The sequence below is a fragment of the Schistocerca nitens genome, chromosome 1, assembly GCF_023898315.1.
Source record: "Schistocerca nitens isolate TAMUIC-IGC-003100 chromosome 1, iqSchNite1.1, whole genome shotgun sequence".
Taxonomy (NCBI): domain Eukaryota; kingdom Metazoa; phylum Arthropoda; class Insecta; order Orthoptera; family Acrididae; genus Schistocerca; species Schistocerca nitens.
In genome coordinates this window covers 287742348-287762512 of record NC_064614.1, presented here as the reverse complement: position 1 = coordinate 287762512, position 20165 = coordinate 287742348, and the positions used below count along the sequence as shown (strand labels likewise).

At 37.0% G+C, this 20165-nt stretch overlaps 1 protein-coding gene across 1 annotated transcript in view; it reads right to left on the bottom strand.

Annotated features, from left to right (window-relative positions):
* Positions 1-6634: 6634 nt before the first annotated feature.
* Positions 6635-20165, bottom strand: part of LOC126248206 (protein CREBRF homolog) — an 85252-nt gene continuing 71721 nt past the window's right edge. The window contains exons 7-8 of the mRNA XM_049949020.1: positions 19853-19975; positions 6635-6938 (exon numbers count right to left, since the gene is read on the bottom strand). Coding sequence (XP_049804977.1) covers positions 6829-6938; positions 19853-19975 — 233 coding nt within the window. The 3' untranslated portion in view covers positions 6635-6828. The remainder of the gene's footprint in view (positions 6939-19852; positions 19976-20165) is intronic.

Below are 20165 nucleotides of genomic sequence, written 5' to 3'. Positions count from 1 at the left end.
AAACTACTACTTCATAAGCATGTAAATTACATGTATTATAAAAAAAATTAATGAGCATAAGAAACTGATTTCAAATTTTGTACAATTATCAGGAACTGTCCACAGTTTTTATACTTCTGAAAGAACTGTCTTTGGAGTCAGCATTCTATGTTTAAAAAATTAGCTGGAACATGAAAATATTGCTATTATTAAGACCAGCATCATGTTTCAAGCACTCTGGAAATCAGAAGTACAAGTTAACTTTTGGAAATATTGGCATCTGTTTCAGTTCTTAATATCCATTATGGAATGTTAACAATTAACAGAGAAGGAATACTGCAATCTTTTGCAAACTACTACTACTCTTAAATTGTGTTTCCATTTGTTAAGTTATTTAATAGTATTTCTATGATTTCAGAAACGCAAAAGCAGCACATTCTTCAAATTACGTTCTGCTTTACACAGAATAAACATATCAACAATGTGGAATTTTGTTTACTGCCTTTAAAGAAAGAAAAATGTTCAGACATCCAATTCCAAAAGCAATTTAAAGACTACCAAAGAAACACTTTTTAGTGCTCGTTTTTCTCTACAAGAACTTGTTGGTTTATAAACACCAGAATGTATGTACTTTAGATGATGAATGAAGTATGCAAAGTAGAGGGAGAGCTGCTGCAATATGGTCATTTTGTTCATACAGTTATTGTTTCTTTGGGAACAGGAGAGAGAGAAGGGGGGGGGGGGGTGAAAATTGTACCAGACATCCCGTACAGTACATACGGTAATAAATGTCAATTATATATATAATGTCTTAATTAATATCAATTTTACAGTTGTTACAACCCGGCTTCCCTGTGAAGGGAAGGGGGTAGCCTTGCTTCAGACAGCAAAGCAAAGCAGCCATATCCAGGCAGAAAGCCAAACAGGAAGAGAAAATTAAACTGTTTTCTGAGGCTGAAAATAGTCCACACTATGTATCCCAGGAAACTACATACTACTTTCCTCACTTTCACTGGTTTGACAGGATGTCCATCTTGACTTAACAGCACGTCTTACAATAATGGTCAACCGAAAAAGAACACTGAATTGAACTCACGGAAAATAGTAAATAAACCTGTACCCTGAAAAATAAGTAAACTAAGCACAAACTTTCAACTGAATATCATCAGTGTCTTAGTAAAAGTGGTTTGTGCACATCGAAATGTTGGCAGTCTTTGACAATTCTATCGGGCTGCTATTCTGACTTTTCAAACACAAATACATTTGGTAAAGCTTATATTTCACACCGAGCAATGCTGTTTGCCAAATTGTGAACAAAATTGACTGAATCATGGAGAGTATGTACATGAATTATAATAAAGGAGGGCAAATTTATACAGGAGAGATGGACTCAGTTGTCAAAATTTAATATATTCCAGCACATACTAATTTATTCAAACAAAGTCAGTTTTCCTGCACTGAAACAAATTATATAGTTCTTAATGGAAAACACTATTCAAAAAATAATCAAAATTTGTGTGCTGCCCAAAAACACTCTGATACACTAACCAACAAAGTACAGTTGGAGGATTTTGACCATCTTAAAATTATTTACTAATATTGGATTTCCTTTCAAGAAGCACAAAGTATCAACAATATTCCTCCAGGTTAATAATAAATATAAGATATAACATAATCCAAGCTCACTAGGTGCCTAAAGAAATTCCCTTAGTATGAAGACCTTCAGTGTTGAAATGGAATTTGCAGGTCATTTATATTTACTACCAATACACTCCAAAAGAAATAAGGAACAAAACATGTACTAATCAATAACAGTGTAAATACTGTGTTTTTGACCCATAAAACAGTAGTTCTCTTCTCCAGTGTCCCAACCCAAACGTACGTGTGTGTGTGTGTGTGTGTGTGTGTGTGTGTGTGTGTGTTTGGGGGGTACCTATGTTAGGGATTCAGTGCTGATAATGTGCAAAAACAATTTTGCACAAATAAAATGTTATGACCCACAAATGTGCTAAACGATGGGAATGAACAACTCACAACAGAATGACTTAACAGAATTATAATTACCTGGTTTTCTGCATGTTGTGTGTTCAAATGTACGGATACCACAAATCTTTTGAGAGTAAAATAATATGTTATAAAAAATATAGTATGTCCTGAAAGTTCACTTCTCTAACACTAACCTCCTAAAATTATGCCAAAATTTGAGTAAAAATTACAAGACATTTCAGTTTGTGACTGGGTGAACAAATTAGCCTTCACGTGAAAACTAATTGAGAAAGGAATTAGTGTCAACCTTAGAAAACTTGTGAATAAACTGAGAACTTATTTTGGTATATTGATGCCTGTATATTGCACAGGGATAATCAACAATTCAGAGACTGTCTTACACAGTACGATTTCCAGAAGTTTCCACCACAATAATGTGAACATCTCTTACAAAAAAGCAAGTTCACTTTCAAAGAAATAACAATGACAGATGCATTTTCTGGATACCACCAGGAACAGGAAATCTAACAATCATATTCAATCAGCCACAAAAATGGGTTAGAATTGTACATGAAATGTGCACATATAAGGAAACAGGAAGATGTTTATGGCTTCAAAACACAGCAGTCATTTATTAACGTTTAACAAGATTTTTGTACATGAAGGCAGTAAATTAAAATTTGTATCTATTCACATAACATCACAATTATCAGTTGTGCATTAAAATAGTTATTTACATAGCTGGCATACAATATGACTGAATAGTATGACTAGTTGACACTTTATAAAAATATGTTCTGGCTCTGAAGTAATACATAAATTTGACAAATACTACAGATATGGAGGCCATGTAAGATACAAAGAATGTTAGCCGATTCACGTCAGAGTAAAAATAATAATAATAATAATAATTTTAAAGCACACACATACACAAAAAACTTTCAGAACAGAAATAAACTTTTGTAAGTACTGTACAAACACATAAATAATGTCTCATTACATATAAGTTTGCATGTAACAACAATTGCCACACTACAGAAATTATGTACACATTGGACATGTATACTTTTAGGAACTATTTATTAAGTTACTGCACAGTTTGTGATCAGCAAAATGCAGACAGTATAGTAGCATAAGAAATCAGCTTGATACTGTATCATATTCAGATAGCAATATAAAAAGAAGCAGTGCAAGAACCTTGTTGCTACCTTGCTAATTACAGATTCAACTTAAGAAAGAAAATATAATATTATAAATTGCAATTACTTTGCTACTAGAAAATTAAAAAAAGGTCATTTATTTACAAATACTGAAACCTGTATAACACTAATAAATTCAGCTTTCTATTAGACACTGTTTCATAGCATTATCTACCTGTAAAATTCTGAAAATAGTGGTTTTCTGTAAAACTGTACAATAAATATTTCTTCACATTCATTCCTCTTACATCTCTCTAAATTTGTAAATCAATAATCTAAAAAGTACTAAAAAATATCCTTGCACATCTTCAAAATACGAATATATAAATACACACATCTGTATAGAATATCACAATTCACTATCACATTTTGTGAAGTCACACACTATGATGAAAAAATCTTAGTGCTACAACAGCGAACAGTACTGTTACAAATTACCTTATTATTCACTGCTCTTTATGCTCTGCCCAGAAGTAAGCAAAAACAAAAAGAAAAATACTGTTATAATTTCTCCCCATTCCCTGTTTGCGTCAAACTGCAGTAAAGAGCCAATTATGATACCCACAATGGCATTCATTTGCTGATATCACACCAATTTCACCTCTACTGGAATTTGAAATTATACACAATTATTCTAACTATTTAAAAAAGAAAAAAAAATAAGTAGCAAAATACAGTTTCCACTAGATGTGAAAGCAACTTTGAAATCATACATAAGTTTCCTTCTGTATCCTCATACTGTTAATTATCTATATACTACAAGTAATTGCAAACAACCATTCAATCCTAACATTTATTTAAATGTCTTGTAGGTGATTTTTAGATGAATATTAAATGTTTATACACATAGAAGCAATACTTTTATATCCAAATGGCAATTTGCATTCCATCAAAATACTATACCTGATACCTACTAGATAATGCTTTCCACAAATTTATACATATCTGAGAATATACATTACAATATTGATAAATAAAATAGAAAGAAACATTCCACATGGGAAAAATATATTAAAAAACAAAGATTCCATGACTTACCAAACGGGAAAGCGCTGGTAGATAGGCACAATAAAAAAACACACAAAATTTCAAGCTTTTGCAACCAACGGTTGCTTCGTCAGGAAAGAAGGAAAGATGAAAGGATGTGGGTTTTAAGGGAGAGGGTAAGGAGTCATTCCAATCCTGGGAGCGGAAAGACTTACCTTAGGGGGGGAAAAGGACAGGTATACACTCACACACACACACACACACACACACACACACACACACACACATATATACAGACACAAGCAGACATATTTAATGTCTGCTTGTGTCTGTATATGTGTGGATGGATATGCGTCTGTGTGCGAGTGTATACCTGTCCTTTTTCCCCCCTAAGGTAAGTCTTTCTGCTCCCAGGATTGGAATGACTCCTTACCCTCTCCCTTAAAACCCACATCCTTTCATCTTTCCCTCTCCTCCCTCTTTCCTGACGAAGCAACCGTTGGTTGTGAAAGCTTGAAATTTTGTGTGTGTGTTTGTGTGTTTTTTTATTGTGCCTATCTACCAGCGCTTTCCCGTTTGGTAAGTCATGGAATCTTTGTTTTTTACAATATTGATAAAAATGTATATGAAATATATTCACAGGGTATATTTAGCTCTACGATTATATAATTGTTCCACTGCAGAATATAGTTATCGAACTAACATTGAGTAATTGAATGTTATAAATTCTACTTAATTCTTCTGATTTCTTCATTATTTACTAAACACCATACATTATTTTTGTCCTTCCTCTTACAATCAAAAATAGGCATTTTTCTGCCTTTGCTTTTATGTTTTGTTCTGAATGACTAAATATGTCCCAGATATTGTGTATAATAGTTTCTTCTTCAATATTAGTCATTATTAAGAACTGCTCACTTAAAGAATTATCAAAAGAAGTAGTGAGAAAGCACTATATCGAACTGATATGCTAACTGTGATAAATGGGCAATACTGACACCTTAGCAATTTGTTATTCACAATGAGACCAACTTTGCAAGCTTGTTTTTAACAGTTCACAGTACCTGATAATAGAGAACAGTCATGTTTCATTTTGTGTCAAAATTAACTTATATTTACGTCAAGGCATACACGTGCCAATAGCTCAGCATAATCAGAAAACACCAACATTTGGATTAAAAATTTTTCTTCCAACACTCCATGTAAAACATATAGAAGCCCACATATGAAATACATATGACAACTATTTTTGGTGGCTGTCAGTCAGACAGCTTCATCTCAATGTGAAGTTAACAGTAGCAAAAAAAAGTTTATTTGCAATGCCATCATGTCAATGTCATAAAAATATGAAGCAAGCGAATAAAATTAAATACTGGACAGCAGGATTAAATTTTTTTTCATTACTATCAATACAGTTGACTGAACAAGTAACACACTGCATACTCTCAATTTGGTTTAAATATTTTTGTATTTTATTGCACATCAGTCACAATCACAAACTTCCATACTACAGAAAGTTGACAATTTTTGCCATTCTGCATCTTCATATAATGCTAATGAGAGCAGGCACCACACTTCCTTTCCATAGACTTATAAGCTGTTTAGCTACTCCCCGAACTGAGGAAAACAACATTGGTTAGAAGGGGAAAGAAGAGCACTACACAGTCAATTAGCTGAAGGGAAGATGGCATAAATACTATAAATGCGACACTTTCTGCATCCACAAAGGAGACCTCGAAGTAGGATGCAATACAGGCTAGACACTGAGGTTCAAGAAACATATATTACGAAAAATCTCTTCTGACAGCATTCTCTTAAAGACAGGAAACTTCTAAAACTGATCATGTAACATATGATAGTTACACATACTGTGCATTGTAGCTGTATCTTACATTCATTTAAAAATAAAGGAGTATTAAACAAAGTGAAGTAGTTGTGTCTGAATCCTTATCAATAACTTGTTTAGCACAGACAACCATGTATTTGCTGAAAAGTAACTACGAACAAATGCTTCAAGATACAGTGTACATTTAATGCATAAAGCCATGGAACCTGTTCTCATCAAGGAAGCTTGAAGTTTTTGTAAACCAAAAGAATCACTGTTTAAAAAATTACATGAAACTGTGACTATGCTCTGTGCAAGAAAATACTGAAAACACATCATTACCCTCCAAGTTGGGCATGTTAAATAACATGTACATTAGTATTAACAATTTTAAATTTTGAGCATACAAGCACGGAAAGCAGCCAAAATAGGTATTTATGGCCATTTTTATTTATTATGCTCAAGAATTATAGTCAAAAAAGTAAGCAAGAATTAATATACAGTTAGTGTCAATGTATATCTATCTATACTGTCTCAGGGCACAATATATTTGGCATTATGTGGGGATTATTCAATGAATATAATACAATTAGTAAGGAAACAGAGCATAAAAAGTTTTACATGCAGCACAATATTTTTGAATCAGCACAGTGACACTACTTACTAAGTAACACTATATATGTAAGAGCACTTTGGCCACTGTTTTTACATTACATTTACAATTACTCAGTAGTGGCCAAAGCTGCAGTACATAAAATGGGCATTGAAATTACTTTTTCCAGCATTATCATAACACTTTTTATCATAATTATCGTAACACTATTGTCATCCATTTCCACGTACCTGGATACATTACATATGTATACTCTGAAGGTCATCCAGTCCACCATTTGGTACACCATTTTTCATTTTCTCCAATACTTTATTGACAAAGTCTGTTGTGTGACCAGCAATCTTGAATTCTGCATCAAAGAATACATGAATGAAACAAAATGAGTCAATTGCCTGTTTTACTGTTGTTTTTATTACAAAGTAATATTTTAGGTGCACTCTTAGATTTACTGTGATGAAAGGTAGTGTCAGGTTGAGCTGGTGAGCACAAAAAGGGAGGTCACACTTAATGCAAAACATAGTATTCTATGGCTACAATATTAAAGATCTACAACTGCAATCAGTCAACTTATACAAATACCTGGATGTAGCAGTTTGTGAGGATATGAAATAGAATTATCACACAGATTCATTCATAGGTAAAGTATATGGTAGACTTTGGTCCTTGGTAGGACACTGGGAAAATGGGACACTGGGAAAATGCAATGAGTATACATAGGAAATTGCTTACAAAAGACTTGTGTGTCTCAGCCTAGAATATTGCTCTCATTTTCAGGCCAAGCAGTAGGTGGATGGAAGAGAAGCAACCCTGATTATGTGCTACACTGTCATATATCGTCCATCTGCCATACTCTTCACAGTGCCTGATAGAGTATGGATGTGGATAAACCGTATTTACTCGAATCTAAGCCACAGTTTTCTTTTTCCAGTTTTTGTAATCCAAAAAACCGCCTGCAGCTTAGAATCGAGTGCAAAGCAAGCGGAAGTTCTGAAAAATGTTGGTAGGTGCCGCCACAACTAACTTCTGCTGTCGAATATACGTAGTGCTACACAGGCATGCTTTGCAGGCACAAAGATAAATACTGGCGCCAAAACCTCTATGTCAGTAAAAAAATTAAAAAAAGGTGGAAGACGAGCTTTTGTATCTGCCCTGAGTTTCGACCACTGCATTTTCATACATTATCCAACGAAGTAAATACAAATTCCGTTGTTCATCTTCGAATGTAGCAGCATTTCAATGTACTACGAAAATCCAACTGGCGAGTCTGTTTGGGATGTTTGTCAATATGGGAAACTCTATGTTCTTAATTTTTTTCCTACCTGTGAGAAAAGATGGTTGCTAATAGGAACTTTTATGAATTGTGAATCACATGCAATATTCTCTTCACCATAAGAATAATACGAATATAAACATTTTTCCATGTATTGTTTCGTGATTGCTGCTATCTCATTTAAATCCTGTCTGCCTAATAAACTACGTGACTGGAGTGAGACAACAGCAAATGCGGAAGAATATACATATCATGTCATGTTTATATTCGTATTATTCTTATGCCTAATAGTGATGCAGTCAGAAATGAAGCACGGCAATTGACTAGACTTTTAAATCTAAGATGACTTTAATTTCTGTGCAGAATGTAATGTACCGGTACTAAAGAGACGTCTGCAAAGATTTTGAAACGGAGAAAAATTTTCGCTAAACTCTCGTTCAGAACTTCTTCTATCATATGCAGTCTATTACTTGGTTCTTGTTGATCATTATCAAAGAAAGCAACAGTGTAAGTAACAACAAATAGCAGTCTCTTGCCATTGTTTCGCTAATGAGAAATTGTAAGCGGCAGTAGCGTGGACAAAAGCAAGCCATGCCACGAGCGGCGACAGGCCGTAAACAGTCATTATCAGAATGCAACAAACAATGCATGACACAGTACAATAATATATTTTCAGCCTAGAGTGATGTAAACACCTATAACAAAGAGAACGGCACTTGTCAGATCAAAGCAAAGTAAGCAATCGATTCAAACCAGACGAAGCATGTGAAAAAGGAAGGGTACCCCTATATATACGGACGGAGCGCCTGACGCATAGCGGTGGCTACCTGGTAAAGCTCTATCGCCATCCCTTCGACCTAAATTGTGTCTCATATTATAATGGCCTAAAACTTTTCTCTCCCCTTGAATTTAGAGTCTCAAATTTCAGGTGCGGCTTAGATTCGGGGAAATTTTTTTTCCTCGATTTCGAGTCTCATTTTTCAAGTGCAGCTTAGATTCGAGTGCGGCTTGGATTCGAGTAAATATGGTAATGTAGACTTACTGCCACCTATCTCTCTCCATAACACATCCTTTCTCCATTAACTCACTCCATCCAACATGTGTGGAGAACACTGTCCAAAAGCTCAGCTACCATTTCTATCTTGTTTGTGTGCCTCTCAACTGAAAATTACACTTTGCAATGGCTGGACAGTTGTTTGGTTTCATGGCTGTAACCATAGAACCATGACCACCAATAATCTTCGAAAATAAATGTTTGGATCTGTTCTATCAAAGCATAGAATGCTTCCACTCAGTGCTCCTTTTACTTATCAATCAGAAACTGGAGCAAAAATTTGCCATTGATCCTTTTCAGTTCCCAAATCTTCTGTTAGAAATCCCCGAGCTGAGTTAAAAGACAATTCAATTCCCTCTATCACATATTCAATAGTCCATCATCTACATCTACATCTACATTCATACTCCGCAAGCCACCCAACGGTGTGTGGCGGAGGGCACTTTACGTGCCACTGTCATTACCTCCCTTTCCTGTTCCAGTCGCGTATGGTTCGCGGGAAGAACGACTGTCTGAAAGCCTCCGTGCGCGCTCTAATCTCTCTAATTTTACATTCGTGATCTCCTCGGGAGGTATAAGTAGGGGGAAGCAATATACTCGATACCTCATCCAGAAACGCACCCTCTCGAAACCTGGCGAGCAAGCTACACCGCGATGCAGAGCGCCTCTCTTGCAGAGTCTGCCACTTGAGTGTATTAAACATCTCCGTAACACTATCACGGTTACCAAATAACCCTGTGACGAAACGCGCCGCTCTTCTTTGGATCTTCTCTATCTCCTCCGTCAACCCGATCTGGTACGGATCCCACACTGATGAGCAATACTCAAGTATAGGTCGAACGAGTGTTTTGTAAGCCACCTCCTTTGTTGCTGGACTACATTTTCTAAGGACTCTCCCAATGAATCTCAACCTGGTACCCGCCTTACCAACAATTAATTTTATATGATCATTCCACTTCAAATCGTTCCGCACGCATACTCCCAGATATTTTACAGAAGTAACTGCTACCAGTGTTTGTTCCGCTATCATATAATCATACAATAAAGGATCCTTCTTTCTATGTATTCGCAATACATTACATTTGTCTACGTTAAGGGACAGTTGCCACTCCCTGCACCAAGTGCCTATCCGCTGCAGATCTTCCTGCATTTCGCTACAATTTTCTAATGCTGCAACTTCTCTGTATACTACAGCATCATCCGCGAAAAGCCGCATGGAACTTCCGACACTATCTACTAGGTCATTTATATATATTGTGAAAAGCAATGGTCCCATAACACTCCCCTGTGGCACGCCAGAGGTTATCTTAACGTCTGTAGACGTCTCTCCATTGATAACAACATGCTGTGTTCTGTTTGCTAAAAAATCTTCAATCCAGCCACACAGCTGGTCTGATATCCCGTAGGCTCTTACTTTGTTTATCAGGCGACAGTGCGGAACTGTATCGAACGCCTTCCGGAAGTCAAGAAAAATAGCATCTACCTGGGAGCCTGTATCTAATATTTTCTGGGTCTCATGAACAAATAACGCGAGTTGGGTCTCACACGATCGCTGTTTCCGGAATCCATGTTGATTCCTACATAGTAGATTCTGGGTTTCCAAAAACGACATGATACTCGAGCAAAAAACATGTTCTAAAATTCTACAACAGATCGACGTCAGAGATATAGGTCTATAGTTTTGCGCATCTGCTCGACGACCCTTCTTGAAGACTGGGACTACCTGTGCTCTTTTCCAATCATTTGGAACCCTCCGTTCCTCTAGAGACTTGCAGTACACGGCTGTTAGAAGGGGGGCAAGTTCTTTCGCGTACTCTGTGTAGAATCGAATTGGTATCCCGTCAGGTCCAGTGGACTTTCCTCTGTTGAGTGATTCCAGTTGCTTTTCTATTCCTTGGACACTTATTTCGATGTCAGCCATTTTTTCGTTTGTGCGAGGATTTAGAGAAGGAACTGCAGTGCGGTCTTCCTCTGTGAAACAGCTTTGGAAAAAGGTGTTTAGTGTTTCAGCTTTACGCGTGTCATCCTCTGTTTCAATGCCATCATCATCCCGGAGTGTCTGGATATGCTGTTTCGAGCCACTTACTGATTTTACGTAAGACCAGAACTTCCTAGGATTTTCTGTCAAGTCTGTACATAGAATTTTACTTTCGAATTCACTGAACGCTTCTCGCATAGCCCTCCTTACGCTAACTTTGACATCGCTTAGCTTCTGTTTGTCTGAGAGGTTTTGGCTGCGTTTAAACTTGGAGTGAAGCTCTCTTTGCTTTCGCAGTAGTTTCCTAACTTTGTTGTTGTACCACGGTGGGTTTTTCCCGTCCCTCACAGTTTTACTCGGCACGTACCTGTCTAAAACGCATTTTACGATTGCCTTGAACTTTTTCCATAAACACTCAACATTGTCAGTGTCGGAACAGAAATTTTCATTTTGATCTGTTAGGTGGTCTGAAATCTGCCTTCTATTACTCCTGCTAAACAGATAAACCTTCCTCCCTTTTTTTATATTCCTATTAACTTCCATATTCAGGGATGCTACAACGGCCTTATGATCACTGATTCCCTGTTCTGCACTTACAGAGTCGAAAAGTTCGGGTCTGTTTGTTATCAGTAGGTCCAAGATGTTATCTCCACGAGTCGGTTCTCTGTTTAATTGCTCGAGGTAATTTTCGGATAGTGCACTCAGTATAATGTCACTCGATGCTCTGTCCCTACCACCCGTCCTAAACATCTGAGTGTCCCAGTCTATATCTGGTAAATTGAAATCTCCACCTAAGACTATAACATGCTGAGGAAATTTATGCGAAATGTATTCCAAATTTTCTCTCAGTTGTTCTGCCACTAATGCTGCTGAGTCGGGAGGTCGGTAAAAGGAGCCAATTATTAACCCAGCTCGGTTGTTGAGTGTAACCTCCACCCATAATAATTCACAGGAACTATCCACTTCCACTTCACTACAGGATAAACTACTACTAACAGCGACAAACACTCCACCACCGGTTGCATGCAATCTATCCTTCCTAAACACCGTCTGTACCTCTGAAAAAATTTCGGCAGAATTTATCTCTGGCTTAAGCCAGCTCTCTGTACCTATAACGATTTCAGCTTCGGTGCTTTCTATCAGCGCTTGAAGTTCCGGCACTTTACCAACGCAGCTTTGACAGTTTACAATTACAATACCGATTGCTGCTTGGTCCCCGCATGTCCTGACTTTGCTCCGCACCCTTTGAGGCTGTTGCCCTTTCTGTACTTGCCCGAGGCCATCTAACCTAAAAAACCGCCCAGTCCACGCCACACAACCCCTGCTACCCGTGTAGCCGCTTGCTGCGTGTAGTGGACTCCTGACCTATCCAGCGGAACCCGAAACCCCACCACCCTATGGCGCAAGTCGAGGAATCTGCAGCCCACATGGTCTTGGCAAAAAGTTCCCAAATTTTCTCAACAATTTCATCTGTTCAGGCACTTGATGGACATCCAGCATGAAGTCTATCATCATCCTAGGCTTTTTCCCAAGCAAGAAGCAAAATTTCACAGTTACATGTAGTTCACTTAAATCTGCCAGCTTCAAAAATGAGGAGATAGAACAAAACACATGCAGCTAAAACATTTATTACAAGCAGACAAAACAAATCGAGCAATGCCACAGACAGTACTGAATCCCCGAGAAGTTGCACATCACATCCCTAGCGAGTTGAATGTGTACTGCACAACCTCCAACCAAGGCAATACTATTCTGAGAACTTTTGCGCACCGCCTCGTATTCTCAAACAGTCATCCACTATTAAATTTTAAAGATTTTAGGAGAGAGGATTGGTTGTGATTGCTTAATTGTCTATGGAAAGCAAAAATCTGGATTCTGGTAACTCTCTGGCACATTATCTGGATGTTACATTGAAGCACACAGTCTACTGGAGGAAAACGTTCAATTTGGATCCACAATTTACAAAAAGTAGCCAGCACCATAAAATAAGAAATTTAAAATAAAGATGAGTTCCACTGTTCACAAAATAAAAGAATGATCTGCCATAAATGCAAAAAATAATGCACTAAAGTAATTTTTTGAGCATTTACTCAATAAATTAAAGTATTGAAAACAACAATAGTTACATGGTTTCTGAGGTCCGACTAATTATATGTTTCCAGCTTACCAAATAAACTGACATATACACTTCTCTGTGCGATATTCCAACAAATAACTTATTATCTTTAAATGTCACAAGTAGCAGTTTTGTGTACTTGAAGCACCTGAAGACAGTTACACTAGTCTGAATACTGCGAAGAAAGTAATTGTCAACTTAGTTGGAAATCTGAAAACATACCGTAAACAAAAGTTATTTTCAATATAAAATCAAGTCTCTACACAACACAGCTTTTTAGTGTTTTCTACTCTATCACAATAGATTGGCAAGGGAACTGTCCAATCAGACATGTAAAAACCTACCCTCATATTTTTCAAACAGGAAACATACACCAAAAGAAATGCACTGTCAAAATTTTAGCTGCTAAGGTGCATTCTGTGGTCATGTGTGCATATGTGTGTGTGTGTGTGTGTGTGTGTGTGTGTGTGTAAATTGTTTAGTTATAATGAAGTACTATTTGGCCAAAAGCTTTGCTTGACGGTCTTTTAAAGTTACTCAGTTTTGCTACATGAAGAACTACCTATAACAGCTGTCTGTACTGCCCTTCCTGCATAGTGCGAACCTGGCAAAGAAGCACACCTAGTCATGACAAAAGAACATAGCGTGAAATCCGAAGTGCACACTAGTGAATTTTAAGCACTTAAACCAAACCAAAATTGTCTCAAATTGCTATTTTTAATAACTTGCAGTGTGTATTGATAGCCAAACTGTTACACAAGTGACTGGCAGAGAAAACAAAATCAAGGCAGTGCAGTATGATACATAACAGGACTGCCTTCAGTTTTAATTTATTGACATGAAATATTTTATAAAACTTCTTGTAGCAAAGTCCTTGTAATTTCTGAATAATGTATATTTTGTAAATAGTCTTCACGGGTTTGGAAAACCTGTGAAGACTATTTACAACATATCTGCTGGGAAAACTTGAAGAGTCACAACAGTTCCCTTTAGTCACCAAAAAAAGCAAAGTGTGTATTTATAATGAAAAAAACATTTTTCCTTATACAAAGCACGCCTGATAAAAGCAAAATTAATGTATTAATGCACTCCACAGTAATTACTAGTTTTATTTAGGCAGAAATGGGATGGAGGAAGAAATAGTCGTGGCCTTTACCATATTTACTCAAATCTAAGCTGCACCTGCAAAATGAGACTCGAAATCAAGGAAAAAAAAATTTCCCGAATCTAAGCTGCACCTGAAATTTGAGACTCGAAATTCAAGGCGAGAGAAAAGTTTTAGACCACACCTTCAAATCGGAACAAAGTTGGTCCTTTGTAACATGAGACACACTTTAGGTCGAATGGATGAAGATACAGCTACAGTAGTTTGGTTCGAGTCGTAAGCTTAGCAATTAAGCTTTATTAGGTAGCCATTACTATGTGTCAGGCACTCTGTCCATATTTATACGGGTACCCTTCCTTTTCCACGTGCTTCGTCTGGTTTGAATCGATTGCTTATTTTGCTTCGATCTGATAAGTGCCGTTCTCTTTGTTATTGGTGTTTACATCACTCTAAGCTGAAAATGCATTATTGTACTGTGTCACAAATTGTTTTTCGCATTCTGATAATGAGTGTTGATGACCATCACTGCTCGTGGCATGGCTCGTTTTTGTGCGCGCTACCACCACTTTTTTTTTAAAAAAAAAAAGAGGGGAATTGTCTCATTAGCGAAACAATGGCAAGAGACTGCTATTTGTTGTTACTTACACTGCCGCTTTCTTTGATAATGATCAACAAGAACCAAATAATAGACTGCGTATGATAGAAGATGTTCTGAACGGAAGTTTAGCAAAAATTTTTCTCCATTTGAAAATCTTTACAGACACCTCTTTAGTACATTACATTCTGCACAGAAATTAAGAGTCATCTTGGATTTAAAAACCTCGTCAGTTGCTGTGCTTCATTTCTGATTATCACTATTCAGCATAAGAATATAAACATGACATGATATGTATATTCTTCCGCGTTTGCTGTTGTCTCACTCTATTTCCGAACTTTATTAGGCAGACAGGATTTAAATGAGATAGCAGCAAACATGAAAGAAAACATGGCATAATGTTTACATCCGTGTTATTCTTATGGTGAAGAGAATACTGCATGTGATTCACAATTCATAAAAGTTCCTATTAGCAACCATCTTTTCTCACAGGTAGGAAAAAATTCAGAACGTAGAGTTTCCCATATTGACAAACATCCCAAACAGTCTTGCCAGTCAGATTTTTGTAGTAGATTTTTAGTGATGACTTCAAATGCAGAGTGTGTTGTTGTTGTCTTCAGTCCGTAGACTGGTTTGATGCAGCTCTCCACGCTTTTCTATCCTGTGCAATGGAGAGTAGCAACACTTAAGGAGAAAGAATGAAAATAACTTAGAAATTAAACGCTGAAATTTAAAACACAATTTTATTAGGTTTGTAATACATCTTATACGAAATATTCAAAATATCAGTCATGATTCTGAATCACCACCACTCGATTCTTTTTTGCTCATTTCTTCATACAGAGCAATATCCTCCGTACCATCTAGTGCATTGGATATCGAACATTTTTCAAATGCTTGTTGCACAGTCTGATTTGGAACACACTTCCATGCATCATAAATCCATTGGCACACCTGCGACAAACTTGCGCATTTTACACGTCCTGTTGGTGTCACTTGTCTGTCGCTTTTCAAAAGCCAGTCTGTGTAGGTGCATTTAAGCTTGTCCTTAAATAGTTTATTCAAACAGATGTCAAGAAGTTGCAGAATTGACATCATCACACCTGGAATTACTGCCAAGTCCGTTTTTATTTCCTCTAATTTTCGTTTTACTGCAGGTACACATCTAATTCCAACAGACTGTGTAAACCAAGCACTGTGCCAGGATGATGATTCCACACAGGCCTAATCCATTCCAGCACCATATCCTCCTGAAACCACCCAGTTTCATTTGCTCGCACAATTACAGTTTTTGGAAACACTTCCAATTTCAGTCAACTCTTTCACTTGAAAACTATGAATGGGGGTAATTTATGTCCATCTGTTGTGCAAGCGAGCATGACAGACATCCGCTGTTTTTCACCGCCTATTGTAAGAACACATGTCTTTCTTTCCTTTGGCGTCACCCGTATAATTTGACGGCATGCCAAAATATATGGGAGTTTGGTCAGCAGTTCCTATCTGACCAAGAAGGTATTGCTTTTCTGTGCACCGCCTAATTATGAAGCGCTGAAATTCCACAAGTTTTTCTTCATAATTTTTCGGCAGCTTCTATGCAACTGAAGTTCACCTCCGAAGTGAAAAACCCCAACGCTTCATAAACAGATCAATCTGGCTGCGACTTGCCTTAAAATTTTCGAGTGTTTGCTCTCTAGCAATTTCACGTGCCTTAATTATTAAAATTTGGCATTCACAGGCAGGAATTTCTGACACTGTTCCTCAACAAATTCATTTAAAATCACTTCTAGTACATGATATCGGCCATACTTTGGCCCACTAAATGCTTTCCTGCAACTTGAACATTTAAATAATTTATCTCTCTGCAGTCGCCATCGCCCGACATTGCTCTCATCAATCTCGTATCGTAAACCTGCAGCACAATTAGAACTTTGTTGGACAAAAGAAATAACTCCCCTCTTGAATTTGGCACTATAATGAAAGCGCTTCATTATTATTTACTAACACCGACAAGCACTTCAAAAAATTCCACTAAGCAAAAGGTGTCGCAACGTGAAATCTTAATGAGCCCCAGCGTATCAACTCGTGTAACAATCCTAAAAGAAATTTATTTTTGTTGCTACGAATATTTGAAAGGCAACTACATTTGAAGATGAACAATACAGAATTTCTATGTATGAAAATGCAGTGGTCGAAACTCGGGGCGGAGAAAAAAGCTCGTCTTCTAACTTTTTCTTTCTTAAATTTATTTACTGGCCAGAGGTTTTGGCCCCAGTATTTATCTTTGTGGCTGCAAATCATGCCTGTGTAGCATTACATATATTTGACGGCAGAAGTTAGTTGTGGCGGCACCTAACAACATTTTTCAGAACTTCTGCTTACTTTGCCCTCAATTCTAAGCCGCAGGCGGTTTTACGGATTACAAAATCCAGAAGAAAAGTGGGGCTTAGATATGAGTAAATATGGTATTCTGCATATTTTGCTGCGTACCAGGCATACTTGATTAAATTCACAAAACATGATGATGCAAACCGATAAGTTTAACAATACTGTTACGCCGATAAATCTGAAATGCCAAAGAGCCATTGAAAATCATACTGCCCAACAATTTTCCAAAAAATGCTTTACACTCTCAAAAAAAATTTTACTGAGGGACTGAATCACACTAGTAGTTCCACGTGGAATCCAATTCTATTAACAGTCTTTTCGTCCTCCTCCTAAAGAGAAAGGTGTCGTTATGTCCAGGCCAAGAGTCCAACAAAAGTAGTGAATTATTTTCTGCAACTAGTAAGGAGGCATTCTGGATGTAGTATTGAAAATTATTCTTCTCCATTTTTCCACATTTTGCTACTTTGATAACAAGATTTTTGCAGTCAACAATCTTCCCCCCCCCCCCCCCCCCCCCGACCCTAATTTGCCTTGAGATTCCTGAAGACAGGTATAAAGCTGCAGAAACAGTGATCCACTTATACTTATCACTGGCACTGTTGTGTACAAATGTGTCGTAGCATTCATCGACTGCACAAGCCACTCTATCTTTTTTTTATGCTCGAAAAGATAAAGTGTGGTTTGCACGTAATTCTTGTACAAAACCAGACTGACTGGCTTATACACTGCATCTCAGGGAATAACACAAAGCTAAATATTTGTCTGTAGTACTACTATGAATGACATCTCCTCTATACATTTACCTGAAGTAAACTTCGTAATTTTGCGACTTCCTTTTCTATATGATTTTCTGAAATTGTTTAGCCAGGTCGAAAAAGCCTGGAAATCAGTAATGTTCATCTCACTTGCAGTTCAGAGGGCCTAGTCTCTTAGATATGCCTCAGTAACAGTGTGCAGACCCTCATGAGCAGTTCTAAATATTTACAATAGTTTTCTTCACACTTTTGCAAATTTCATTTCAGTGTATATTTTGTACTGCGTGTAAATCTTTCTTCCATTTAAACAATTCACATTCTGATTTTACTAAATGAAAGCGGCCTTTCAGATAGCTTAACTTTTAAGTGTTTTCTCGCTCCTCCTTTTAACCAAAAAATTTACAGCCTTTCCTTTGTCACTCAAAGCTATTACTCTCCACAGTTTCTTTGGGCTAGGAAGCTACAGTATTTTTGCTGTAGACTTTAATTACCACAACAATCAACTGAATCACAATTTGTGGAATCACCTATTTTTGCTGTAGACTTTAATTACCACAACAATCAACTGAATCACAATTTGTGGAATCACCAGAGTTCCTTCCTCTTTCTTCTAGTGTTTCCACATTTCTTACAAAATGTCAACATAATTCGAATGAATGTGCACGAAATTAACTAATAACTAACAAGTGTAGGTCTTCAGAATAAGTAGGTGATTTTGACTGCATACCACATTCTTCTTAATTTATCTTTGCGATGTTGAAAACATTAATTGGATACCACATTACTGTGAATCTCTGGAACCTGGACAAAGACAGATGCTATTAGCAATCATTCACAAAGAAAACATAAGAAAATCAAGTTTTACCTCCACTGTCAACACTTGCACTGCAAAGGCAATTGCTAATTATTATGGATTTTAAGTGAGTAGCAGATTCGAGCAAATAGTAACTGTGAACAACTGTGTCAGTGAAATTATCAATGAAACCTGATATTCACTTTACAAATTACACTCAAATTGAACTGTTTGTCTGTTGACCAGTGTGCCATAAATGAAGGATATGTGCCTGTCATGTTACACATGTGCTATGGTAGGGCTGTACATTTCTCCAGCCATGTGGCGAGCCAAGAATCTGGCATTTTCTCCTCCTCCTCCTCCTCCTCCTCTCTCTCTCTCTCTCTCTCTCTCTCTCTCTCTCTCTCTCTAGTGTATCTTAACAGCTAAAATTCTGACATCATGTTTATTTTGGTGTATTCGTGTGTGTGTGTGTGTGTGTGTGTGTGTGTGTGTAACCTACAGCAAAGAAAATACCCAATCTTTTGTCATTTACTCTGATCAGCAAAAGTATTGTTTCATTTAAAAAACAAATTCTATGCCATAGCAACTAGCCAAAATGGAGAGTGCTTTCTGAAATTGCCAATAAAGGAACAAATCATTACAACCAAATGTTAGCAAGATCTACTAAAAACCATGCACCAGGATATCAAACAGAGCTTCGGCACCAGCACACATAGCTGCAAGTGTATGTGTGTATCTGTGTACTCTGAAGAAGAATACAGATCCTTAAGCTGAGCTTCTAAGTGAAAGTTTTTGTTTAAGTAGCTATTCCACTCTACAAAGTAAATAACTACCTTTTCTAATTCCACAGCTTGAACTTCCCTGTATCATTACTACTTCAAGTTATGCCACTAATATAGTAAACTCCAAATTACATAAAATAAATCAAACTGTAACAAAGTTCTTGGGTTTACGGCCACTTGATCTGGTCAAAATGGTGCAACATTTCAACAAGCAGCATTCCCATCATCTTTCTGCCAGGATAAGATGACGCTCATCAAAATACCGTCCCATTTCGATCAACTCACTGAGTTGGAAACCAAAAACTTTATGTTAGATCAACTTGCTGGGAAAGACAATGAGATCACATCAAACTCTATTTCTATCATGTCTGTTGGCAATGTTTTGAAAAATATTGAAGTGTCAGGGTACACTATGCATTATACTTACTTGTCACAGTTCTGCTTATCTTCTCGATTTGTCTAGTCAGTTCTTCTTGTTTTTCGGGATTTTCGGTAGTGCACTTTGTTGCCAGAAGTTGTTTCACCTGGGATATTCCCATATTTAACCTTTCTGAAAGCAAAAGTACCAATTCATAGATTTATGTAGCATCTACATAAGTGAAGAAGTAAGACAGTAATGACTAAAAATTAATGCTTCAGCATAATAGAATGAAATTTTTCTGGTAACCAAGTGCAAATCTGGTGATAATGTAGAGACAGGCTTTTTTCTTAATTGCTCCCTGGAGATATCCATACAGAAC